Source organism: Parus major, chromosome 6 (genome assembly GCF_001522545.3).
Source record: "Parus major isolate Abel chromosome 6, Parus_major1.1, whole genome shotgun sequence".
Classification (NCBI taxonomy): domain Eukaryota; kingdom Metazoa; phylum Chordata; class Aves; order Passeriformes; family Paridae; genus Parus; species Parus major.
Window position 1 is genome coordinate 13735882 of NC_031775.1, and position 12812 is coordinate 13748693.

A 12812-nucleotide genomic window follows, 5' to 3' on the forward strand; every position below is an offset into this window, starting at 1 on the left:
AGCCTGCTTGACTCATATGGAAGCAAGTAATTTTAAAGCTTCAGATTTTTTTACATCCAAAATTAACGATTATCAACTCCTTTTTTTTTAATTCTGTGAAGTTTTGATCCATAGTCTTCTTAGAAGACAACACTTCTAAGACACTTCCAGTTATAGCCACTGTGGCACAGCCAGAACTCCAGTCCTCATGGTCCAGATGTTGTCTACAGGGAGCTGTATAAGCACTGAAATGCACCAATACTAAATTATTACAATTTGGTACTTAAGCACAGTCCTTCTGAAGAAAGTGGAGCTTTCATTTTAGCAGTAGGTTCAAAAAGAGTTTCAGGGGTAAGGAGGCATCTCCACATGGTGGAGAGGAGATACACTCCCAGTCCAGTGGTGAGAGGGATAAGATGCCAGCTGGAATACCCCTCACAGGCCCTGATGAAAGGGATGGCTTGACTTGTTCTGACTGTGCAGACAACTGATACAGCTACCAAGGAATGTATGGCTTTCACTTACAGCTCCAAACCACAGCTGCTCTGCTATCCCACCAGAACGGCACCTACCTTCCATCATTGTCACTGGATCCTCCATTTTGGGCCGCAGTATGTTTGGTCCAAATACTGTAGCCAGGTTCTGGACACTCATCTTGTTAATGCTGGAGTGAGCCTGAACTTCATCAAGGAACCTTGAAAAGCCCACCCAGAAGAATCAAAGGAGGAGGGAATTCATAAGTAAGTCACTTCTCTGACTATAAGCATTCAGTTTTGTTCTGTTTTCATACAACCATGACACCTGAAATGATTTGAGGAACTGCAGTAGCTTAGGTATTCAGTATAACCCCAGATCCTTCCTAGTATATGAACCAGAGAAGACAGGATGTTTTCTGCCAGAAGTACCCACCTAGCAGGGAGCCAGCCATCTACTGGGTCTTAAAGGACAGAGTTTTACATTTTTATAGGAATTCTCAAATTACATGGATCGACTTTGGAGAATTTTCACTTAGAGATATAACAGAAGCAGTAAGTCATCTCCTTGTCCAAGAACTAGCAGCCTGTGGAAAGAGCTTTGTGGCTTGGCTTTACTTTAACAAAATACAGGTCACAAAATCATAGAATGGTTGGAAGTGGAAGTAGCTTTAAAAATCGTCTCCTTCCAATCCCCAGATAAAGAGGCAGCCAAAGAACTGGGAAAATCAGCAGAGATGAAAGGAGACAAGGCTGTGGGGTCCCTGGTAATCAAAGAGGAGGCCACTACTGACCCCACTTCCAAACCAGAGCAAATGCCAGACTGGCTATTCTGGCTGCATCTGCTACTCAACTTGTGTCATAAATCTTACAGGTGTGCAGTATCTGGAATAAGTGTCTATCTTTAATGATCTATAGGTGCTTCTGAAATTAAACAATATAATGTATTAGTATCACTCATACCTACTGCCAAGGCTGCAGGTGGCAGCAATTTGCTTGGCTGCTCCTCTTGGATAAACCAAGAGCTTCCTTCAGGCAGGCTGCATTCACCTCCACATTTTTTAAAGAAGTTGAACTTACACTTAAGTGGTTTTTGAATATTCATACTTTCAGACTATACTATTTGCATATAAGATATCTTCACAAAACTTAGAGACTTTTCCAAGTGTTAATTAATTTCACTTACTTGCATATGTATTTGAGGAGGTTGTAGTTAGCTTGGGGCAAATTCTTCACCTGTTTAACCAGTTCCTGGGTACCCTGAGGGACAGGAAAAACAAGAAGCAGTTATTAATGTAAATGCTGTAAAGCAGATGTGACTTTCCTTTAGGACTACAAAGTCCTCTTTCCACAGCCAAATGCTGAACAACAGATGATAACACGAAGAGGTTTTGCTTTAGAAGATGTGTCATCCAGTGTGTTGTGTCTTACCAAAAATGCAATGTCCAGAACTCTGTTCTCAGGAGAAATCCTCCTGTAAACTTTAAGGGTTGCTATAGAAGCCTTCATTTAGTGAGACTTGCCAGCATTTAAAGCCTGCCCACTGGCATCAGTATCAGTGTACCAGCAGATGTACCTTTGCCTGTTTGAAACTTGGGGACACTGAGTGTGATGCCCTAAGTTTTAGCTTTCATATTTTCCAGATTCTGTACTGCATTAGTATATAACTCTGAACTTCATATAAAGTGTTAGCAAGTTCCCTTCACAGGTTAGCCAAAACAATCCTTTTCCAGCCTGAGAACCAAGGGCTCCATTGCAGCTTCAGGCCCAAAATGTATAAACAACAGTGAATTGAGGAGAGCAGTCTGGGAAGATGGGACTTCACAACCTGAAGCTATAAATGGACAATTAACCCAAATATGGAAATGGACCAAAACTTATAAAGGTGTGAAAACATGTGATTCATCATCTATCTTGGGTGGAGCCTCGGCCGGGCTCTTGTACTGCCCAAGGTGTATCCTTTGAAGGTTAATAAATTCCTACTTTATTCCTTTAACAGTGACTAGCCTCTGCTCTAGGTAGCAGGATGCCTCTCTGAAGGCATCAAGTGCAGTATAAACACATTTCAGTAGTGATCAGTTGAGCAGAGGAAAGTTTTTTTTTAAAAAAGAGCTAAATGAAATGGGCCCAATTCAGGTACCTCCTTTTTAATGATGTACTTCCATTTGCAGTCATTCTGACCTGGGACATACTTACTCACAAAATTTCTGTCATTACATTAAAATGTAAGATGACACATCAGCTGAAGGAATGACTTAAACCCCTGAAGCTACTTAAATCATCTAATGAAAACCTCTGACTCAGGAGGCTATTGTCCTGCCACAATCCTAAGTATCATCTTCTTGTTCCTGTCAATGCTGCTGGTGCCCTGGAGATTTGCTTATTTTTGGAGACAACTAAACCTTTTGTGGAAAAACAGATACCAAATCACATTTAAGGAGGAGTGGTAACTGCTAACTGATGTTGCAAAAATTCCAGAAGCAAATGGTTCCCAAAAAAAGTGCGGCTGAACATTAATTTAAAACTCTCCTTGAATTTTTATGGAAGGGAATTCTGTTGGCCAAACTGTTGCAATGTATTCCTGATTTCTCTGGTCCAGACAAGTCAGAAAGATCCATAAAGCAGTGCCCATTCCTGCCTTCCTCCTTATTACTTTAAATACACAGGTACTTTTTTATTCTCTAGATCCCAGCACAAAAAAAGTTCTCTAATAAAAACCCAAAACTTAAAATTCTTAAAAGCAGTAACCTCTTTATAATTCCTTAGCTTAAACACTATGCTGGTTTAATGGTGACAGCAATGGAGACACCACTTAAAGTCCAGTCTCTTCTGAAAATCTCAATCCTCTTTTTTAAACTTCTAAAAATTTTTCCATCCAGGATAACTGTTACTGATGTGAAGTTTAAGGTCAGTTGTTCAGGTCAAACAACTTCCAAGTGACAAGTTTAAACCAGAACTATGTGACCTAACAGACCTAATTCCCTCTTGAATTTTGCTCTGTAACCCAATTTATTTCAAATAGGGAAATCAGGATGGTATTTGGCACTGTATTTCAAGTGTTCTGAATTAAAATGCCATTGGCTCCACTGGATGTAAGAGAAAACTTTGGAACAGAAACTTAGGCAGCTGTGAACAGCAGGAAACAACCTGGAGGTAAAAGATGGTACCTGAAAGAAAAAAGTGTTCTAAATATTTATCATCCATGCTTTGTTTCAAGTAATCTCAGGTATAGTATTACACAGAGAGTAACTTTATATTCAAAGTACAAACACCTGACAGGTAAAAAAAAAACCTCTCTCCTACTGCAGCATTTTATCAACTCTCCCAGATTTGTCCTCACCAAGGCCAGAGGCTCAGCCTAGGAGCACCACAGTGACAGCACGGAGCAAAACACAAGCTTGTAACCTCTGTAGTAACCAACAGCACTGATCATTGCCAATGGCTGCCTGCAAGTAATAGAAGCACTGTACTGTTATTTATCATGGCATTTTGCACAAATAACTCTTACCTCCTTGAAAATGCTGCTTTCCAATGGACAATCCCAAACCCAAGGATTTTGCAATGTGTGTAACAGATCAGCACCAATTCAGAGCTTCTAGTTTGGCTGGAAAACTAGCAACACTACAGATGTTCATAAAAAATTCAGATGCCTCTTTGAAAAACACTTGAAGCCTTGTGTGCAATCCACTGAACTGCTGTGTGCACCTCTAGAGTACAGGTAGCAGTGAAGGCTAAAATACCACCATGTCAAGGCAGCTCAAATGAGTTTTTAGGCTTTTGAAGATTTTTTGCTCTAAATTTTCAAACCCTCCACTCAATCAGTTGGGATCAGAATCAATTTTTTTTTTTAATGCTGCAGTCCTGCTGAAATACCTGGAGACCTCTGCACCATCCAAGGTCTCTGTTACGATCCTGTTTGCATTCAAACACCAGAGATCAGCTGGGTGCAGAATAAAAAGCAATTTGAATAAAAATTGCTTGAATTGAGTAAAAACTTGGGGCAGTACTGGAGCTAGGCCAGATTAATAATCACCACAATAATTCCTATCCATAGTCACATACAATAGCATGAGGTGCCAACAATTTTATCCAAAAGGCTATTTTGCTGTAAGCAATTCTGGGTTTTTGGGTGTGAGGTGAGGGTGGCTGTACAAAATGAAAACTATTTTAAGAGTCCAAAAGTCTCATTCAAAACTTTCAAGTGAAAAATTAAAAGAAAACAATACTTCAAATTAAACCAGTACAATTACATTTTGTTTCAAAATACTTTTACAAAATAAAATGTTTGATTTTTAAATTCCCTGCTTACCATGACGTGTTAAAAATCATGGTTTCAATGAAACCACGTTTCTGAGCAGGGGGATTTTCCATGTGGGAGGCGAGTCAGGCCCCACAGGCTAGGTATGACTTTATGCTGCATTCTGCTCCTCGTGCTACTGTGCACGTACAACCTCTCCACCCCGGTGTGTGCATTCCACCTTCCTTTCTGAAAAGGTAAACAGCCCACGTTAAGGTTCCAGGTTTCCCTGACAAAACCAAAATTGCTTATGTTTACAACAGCACCTTAACAAAACAACTTTGTGCTATGAGCAGTGCTGTATTTTGTAAGTGTTCATTTTGGCTACCTAGTGAACCCCATTGCCTTTCTAATCTGAAGAGAATTCTGCTCTACAAGTCATTTGAGTCTGACCTTGTTCACACAAGATGTTGCTTCCCAAACTGCTGCAGCCTGTGCAGACAAAATCAGACAAACAATGTAGTTAATAAGCTGAGCAGTGATGTACAATTATGTTTGCCCAATTTGGCAGTGTCTCTACTCTTGTGCAATAGTGCTTAATGGATCCAAAACTTCCCAGTCTACACATCTTATGACCAAAATCAAACCAGCTCCACCGCCTTAGAAATGCTGCTGTTTCTTGTGACATAACCGCTGTGGAGTCTGTAACACGGCACCCTGCAGAGATTGCTGAATTCACTAAGGGTAAGGCAGAAAATGAACAAGTTTTGGAGGAAGTAGACACACACCTCTCCATACTAAAATACGACTCTAGTGCACTGGCACCCTGATGTCCAGAATGCAAGTACATATCCACGTGTGGTAACATGCTGTGTCATGCACAGAAATTTGCTTTCTCACAGTTGACTAGAGGTTATATTGAGTGTTATTTGCCTTTTAACCATAAAAAAACTTATATTGCCACATATGATACATTTGATGCATGCAAACAAGCATCTTCCTGCGGGCATCATAAAGGGTAATTTCTACAGAGCCTTCTGCCACTTGAACTGAAAGTGAACCCCAGACCTGCAGTGAGGAACAGCTTCTACAAATCCTGCCAGAGACAAAGACAAGACCACACACAGAAAAGCGACAGAACCGTGGACCACAACTTAAAATCCCTCAGGCCTTTGCTTCTTTAGCAAAGACAAGACACAAGTAACAGCCATTCCAGCTTCTTTAAATTTCTGTTCTAGAAGGTGGCACCCACAGATCTGAGCAGATCTAACGTGGCTTTGCAATATGCAAAGGGCTAAGGGAGCACCACAGTATGGATGAAACAGATCAATCAAATATATTGTAAATTATCCTGTTCCATGACTGCCACAGACTTGGTAGTTTTTGTCAGCCCTTTCCTTTGCCTGGAAACCAAAGAGAAGAACATCATAAGGTTCTGACAAAGTTTTCACAGCATTATTTCCCCCCATTCTAGGACAATACCATAGCCTGCCTTCTCACAGTGCCTTTCCTCAAAGAAAGACAAAGGCCACTGCACTGATCAGTGTCTCATCCACCAAAATTTTTGGGAAGGAGAATATACTGTTCTGATATATAAAATGGAAAACACAGACAAAGGGAGTTACTCCATACAGCTTATTAGTGAGTGAACAGCAAAGCTGGGAAAGGAACCCAGATTTCCTCCTACCTTGCATCTCTTGCCAATTATGCTACACAAGAGCTTCGCTCAGAAGAAAGAAGCACCAGGCTACAAGACTGGCTTTTTTTTAAGCAGCAGCCTGTGATAACAGTACTCAATTCACAGCTTCAGGAAAATTCAAGGAGAGGTTCCCAGGGACTTCACTGATTTAAATTAAGTTCAAAGAGATGAGGAAAAAAACTGTACTACATTGATTCTTAGGAACATGCTCTGAGGAGGCAGATTAGAAGGATCACTGACCTCTCCCTCATCTTTTGAGAGTAGCTGTCCACAAGAAAGAAAGTCTTCATATTTGGCAAAGGGGATGACAGGCTCTGGCAGCTCTCGAAGGTAAAGCTTCAGGAGGGACGCCACAGTGTGAACATCTGTGTTGCTGCAATAGAGAAGAGGGAAGGAAATTTAGAAACCCACACTGCCTCAAAGCTTGATACCTTTCATTGGGGGTGCATCAAGGTCCCTCTTAGGGACAGGGACAAAGTAGGCACATGGAAGGAAGCTCTTCTACCAGTCATTGGTAGGGAGGGAGGTCTGTCTGGGAATAAGAGAAATCTCCATTGTGTCAAGATAGAAATATCCTCAGGTGACACAGGCAATGGAAGGGATATGCCCATGATACTGCTTAAGGTAGAGCAACACTGTGGCTCCTCTGCCATTGTGGACCAGGAACGTGAGGAATAGTCCAGGCAAATTCACAGTGATCACACAGCATTGACAACAGAGCTCTTCCTTCCTGTTCCGTGAAATGTAACCTCTGAGCCTCTCACTAATCCCTGCTGATACTCTCCCCAGCCAGCACACACATACAGCTGACAGGCTGGGCTCCCACATGCCCTGGTCAGTCATTCAGGAAAAAAGGAGGAAGCTGTATTTCCTATCAGGAAATAGGTCCTCTATTGCCCTTTGGTATGGCTGCCAGGCTTGTGGTATTTGGAATTTCCTAGCTCATCTGTTATGAAAGTATATCAGCTTTTATTTTCTCTCCCAATGCGGGAGCAACTTTTTCCTCTTCCTTCTCCCTTGCTTTAAAGTTAGAGTTGAGGTGTAAGATCCCATGATGAAGATGAACCCTTTCCAGCTACCCAGCTTCTGGTGTATGGTGATGCCTCTCTCTCATTCCATTTTTCCTGCAGTAAAGCACTGTTAATCATTGCAGATGACCTCCTCTGGTCAAGGTTTTGACTGTTGGAAGTCTAAACAGATTCTGTCACCATCTCCTCCCTACCCACCATTGCCCTGACAGTCTTTAAAGAATTCTGAGAAAAATATATCACTGAACATTGGGCAAGAGAGCTTCAAATCCTCTCTTCTCTCCAAAAGCTGAATCTCTTCTACTTAGTATGGCTTTTTTTTGGAACATGTGGTTAAAACAAAACTGGAAAAACTTCAACAGGAAACTGTCAGCAGATACCACTTACTCCTAATCCTGCTAATGCTATTCCTATTAAACAGCTCCATCATATTTGAGATTATCACAGTTTCACACAGTTGTTTTCTTCAGCTGATTATAGTGTTTTACAAATGAGATCAGTATTCTTATTCTTTTTTTTTCCTTTAGTGTGGAGTTTCAGGCATGGATGGTGGATCTGACTATCACTGAGAAGCAGAGCCCAGAACAGAGCTTCAGGCTCACTGGCTGCAGTAACTGTCTCATCCATGATGACATATGAAATACAGCCAGACTTTCAGTGGAATGAAAGTGCAGCAGGAACAGACTGCTATAGGTGTTTCCAAAACAGCACCACCTGGCCTTTCATAAGAACACTGAAAAAGAAAGCCTTTTAAAAATAAATACTTTAATTGTCAGTCATCACAAAGGTTTGATCCACAATGGGGCAGGCAGGCTATAAGCACCTGGGATATCACTGTAGTTACAAAAGACATCTAAAAGCATTGACTGCAGCTGGGAAATAAGAAAGGACATTCCTTTCACTGCACCTGATTTGGAAAGAAGCATAAGGATTTCACACTTCTGCTGTCAAGATATTCCAGGCCATACAGAGATAATTTATAGTTACACATAGAGAAAATTATGGTTGCTAGGAGGAAAAGCATTTCATTTAGCCATAGTGGAATTGCCTCTCCCTTACCACTGTCTGTGACTACAAATACAAAAGACCTACTGTATGTACATGTGGGGACATGGTGGAAAAAGTAAAAGGCAATAACTGGGACACCCTCAACTTTCCACTACTCAGGAACTCTAAGCTTGCTTCCTTTGATTCTGCACTGAACATACTTACTGCATTACACAGTGACTACCCAAAAGGTAGGCATTCCTTCCTGAAGGTCCCTAGTGCCTCTCTTAAAAGGGAGACTTAGCACTGATCTATTTAGCCAATGCACATATGGAAATAAAGGTGCTTTCTGCACCCAAGGTGGTAAGGGACTGGAAGAGGTTGCCTACAGAAGCTATGGATGCCCCTGGAAGTTTCTGGAAGTGTTCAAAGCCAGGCTGAATGGGTTCTGAGAAAGCTGATCTAGAGGAAGGTATTCCTGCCCATGGCAGGGGCCTGGAAGGAGATGAATTTTATGATCCCTTCCAATCCAAACCATTGTACAATTGAATTTTGCTTTACAAATTCTGGGTGGAGGCTTGGTTTGTCTACATAACAATGAAGTTAGGTAAGGCTAAAGTAAAACATTAAATTGAAACTTTCATTCCTAATTCATTTCTTCAAAGATACTCCTGTTCCAGAGTGTAGGCACTGAATTAAGATAATTCTAATTCTGAACTAGAACACCCAGACATTCAGTTAAAAATACAAAGGTTTTGTTTAAGAAAAGATTAACTGAGACAATATGATTATTTCAAACTTATTTTTTCATGAAGATATTTCTAAATGTTTGACACTTCCATTTAGGGAGCAAATAGTGTTTGTGGTTAGGAATCAAAGAAAGGAGGATGGGTGGTCTGGGAAGCTGAGGGAAGGGAAGAATTAGAAGAATGTTCCAAATAAACTCTGAAGATATACTTCCCAAGATGAGACCAAACACACTTTCTGCCCACGCAGGAGACAGTGCTAGCTCTTCCTGCAGTGGTAGGCAGGGAAGACGCTGGCAATGCTGAGAGTGGCTGCAGGTCTGGGGGCAGAGATCCCTCAAGGTTAATGTGTTGGTAGTACACCAGATGCCACCAGCATCACCTGGAAAACCAGGGCTAGGTGAGTTCCTGCAAGAAATGGTGCCAGGCCTCCAAGACAAGATCCCAGATCTGATCTCATTTATGGACCTGTGATAGAGATCAGACCAGATCTAAACAATGCCTTTGGATCCAAATATCCCTCAAGTTCAAGGTCTCTGTTAGGGTCAAGCCTTATTTCACAAAGGTCTGTTAAGCTTTGCACAATGCTGACTCACTCCAGGCAGGATGTACATATGACAGAGTGGATGAAATGTTAGTTACAGGGTAAGGACAGCATTTGGCTGGAAGGGCCTTGACAGTGTCCACCTTTCTGATCATCCGAATGCCTGAGGGCCATGTCAGCACAGCTGAGAGCTGCCCCTTGCCTTGCTGCCCTTGGATGGAGCACTCAGAGACAGGGAGGACACTCTTCCCATGGGAACAGGTATTAAGCTGAGCCTCTAGAAAATAGCTGCTGGCACAATGGCCGGGTAAAACATGTCAGAATATGTAATATTTCAAAATATTCTGAAACCTGGTGACAAAGAAAGAGTCAAGATATTGCTCCAGGCAGATCTGATGGGAGAATGCAACATCTGAAAGCAGTGCATCACCTAGTTCACCTCTGTAGTACCCATTTCTGTGATGGGATCCCACCAACTGCTCAGTTTTCATTCAATATGTGCTTAAGCTGAAACACTGGATGACCCCCACACATGAGCTCTGTTCCACCACTGAGCTGAATAAAGGCCTCCACACCCACCACCATCTGGGAGAAGATTCCATCAGCACTTTCAACAGAGAGAATGGTGGTGTGGAAAGAACATATAAGCTAGGATTGCTGCTGCGTGGACATTCCCAGCAGATTTTACATATCACACATACACCAGCCTGAATTTGGTGATGTCAACTCACCTGTCAAAAAGGGGTTTCTCTCCACAATCAAAAGAATCCTGCAGATCTTTGACAAGGTTGGCTTGTCCCGGCATCCGAAAGAGCCCCTCCTCTGTAAGACCTCGCTCCCGAATAAAATCCACACACTGTTCCACCAGCAGTGGGGCCAAGCGCTGGCCATATTTCCGCTCGTACTGTACGGTGTCCTCCAAGCGCTGTCCAAAGATCCCTGACAGCAGAGAGCAAGAGAGACATCTGGGTGTCAGCTTAAACTCTTCCTGAGCTGTTGCTTGGGGCACACAAGGAGGGAAGCTTTCACATGGAGGGGGCAGCTTTTGTGAAGGTCCAGTTTCTAAAAGACTCTGAAGAATAAAGCTATTTTAAAAAACAAGAATTACATGATGTATTTCTTTTTCCTGCTTACCAGTGCTTCAAACTATCCTCTGCCCCAAGCTGGTTTATATCTGATACATGAGGAAGGTGGGCTTAAGGTTATGTTTATGGTTATTGACAGCTGTGCTGGATTTAGATTAAGTAATTATACTTTCACTGCACCTTCCATCCCAAGAAGACCAAAACAAAGGCTACGTTGACTTTATGGGACGTGTCTCCTTCCTGAATGCACCCACTGCTTTGGCTGTCACACAGCTGCCCTCCACTAGTGTGCAGCTGGCCAGCCCAACTGGCAGCAATCCCACTGGGAGGGGACTGCTCATACAGCAGAGTACAGCTATCAACATTAAAAGTGGATATTGTGAGAATCTTCCACCATCCTGGGAGACTCTATTTCTTTTCCTTTAATTAAACTTGTTGAATGAATATTAATAAAAAATAAAAAAACACAGTAAAATGCATGCAAAATCCATTGCTCTTCCTACTAAAAAGTGTGTGCCGTACTTCTTGCATCTTGAAAATATGAGAAGCACCATATTCTGTAAAACCAGACTGGCCTATATTAATTCTTTAGTCAGAACTACTGTAGACATATATCATTAGGTACAAAGCACTATCTGTTTCTTTGGGGAGTATGGAGTTCCTTGCCAATACCAGCTGCTGAATGCCACTACTGGCATCAGGTCTTTCAGCAATACAGAAGGGGGCTCAGGCTGTAAGAGCCAGAGATCTTAGTTCAATCCCTACTACTAGAAGACTGTTCCATCTAAAAGGACTGCCACTGAGTTGAATTCTGAAACTAATTCTAGCACCCTACTATGTTTGGTGGAGTAAAGGAGCATAGTATCCAAGTGAATGATATTTTGGCAATAAAAATTCAGTAATCCCAGAATATACTCCCAGAATTTCAGAATCAACTCTCAGAACTTCAGCTGACATCAGACTAGAACAGGCAGGAAATTCTGTTCAGGGATTTCTCAAAGTTAAGTTTTCTACAGATATCAAGGATCTTTAGATAATTCATTCAGCACTCAGTTAAACCTACAGGTCTGAAAAATAAAACAGCATGCAATATTGGAGTCACACTGTTTCACACCCAGTGGCCAGAAGCAGTATTTAATCTTGCACATATGTACTTACACCAGGTCAGGGAATCTAGTAATTTCTGAAGGCTCTATTTACCTTCCCCCACTACTGACTATGTCTTCCTTTTTTTTTTTTTTTTTTCCCAGGGCTACATTCATGAGACGTTGAAAAGCCCTGGTATCAGGAGTTCCCTGACCACTGACCACTGTTCTTCATAGGAGACACCATATCTGCTTTCTATATTCAGTCCAACCCTGCTGAATCCTCAGTGAAACAAGCCTCTCATTATCAGTTTCAACTCATCAAACGAAAGCTGCAAGAAGAATCCTGAAGACCAATTTCCTTTCCCTGGCTGTTTGTTATACATCAGAAGACAGAAACTTTCCTTACACCACAGCCTACACAACTGCATTACAGTATCAAAGCTGGAGGGCCATGAGAAGTCTCAAAGGAAATTCCCTCATCCTGGCAGAAGGGCATGCCCTGGAGCATGGGAGTGACTTATCTTTATCGCTGTATATGTTTGGTTTATTGTAGAGTAAAGGTTTTACTAGAGTTTATTTCTAATCTCTTTGAATTTTCACTGAGTTGAGTGTCTCTGAAGTCAGTTTCTAGGACAGGGAATCTCTTTCTGCTTTTGCAGAGACTGCTTTATAATCCCATCATGTAATCCCTGCTGTCATGATGGGGCATATCTCTTTCCTTAAAATGATACATGTTGTGTCCACTCTTCTAGATGCAAGACATATAAATTCAGGGAGGTCAGGATGTGACACATGTCAAGGCAATAGCTACCCTCTTTTCTCAAATCCCTACTTGATGAATCTGTTTCCTAATGGGTCTGTCCAGAGAAATCTCTGGGAAAGAGGTAAAGGCTCTGCGCTCCCCAGGCATAAAACACATATACAATGTTCTTCTATGAGCTTGTGT

General features: G+C 41.8%; 1 protein-coding gene across 5 annotated transcripts in view; it reads right to left on the bottom strand.

The window, feature by feature from the left end:
* ARHGAP22 (Rho GTPase activating protein 22) overlaps positions 1-12812 on the bottom strand; it is a 129054-nt gene that overhangs the window by 7804 nt on the left and 108438 nt on the right. For all 5 annotated transcript variants that reach the window (XM_015633034.3, XM_015633033.3, XM_015633038.3 and 2 more), the window contains 4 exons: positions 10425-10632; positions 6629-6761; positions 1639-1712; positions 552-673 (listed from right to left, as the gene is read on the bottom strand). In XM_015633034.3, coding sequence (XP_015488520.1) covers positions 552-673; positions 1639-1712; positions 6629-6761; positions 10425-10632 — 537 coding nt within the window. The remainder of the gene's footprint in view (positions 1-551; positions 674-1638; positions 1713-6628; positions 6762-10424; positions 10633-12812) is intronic.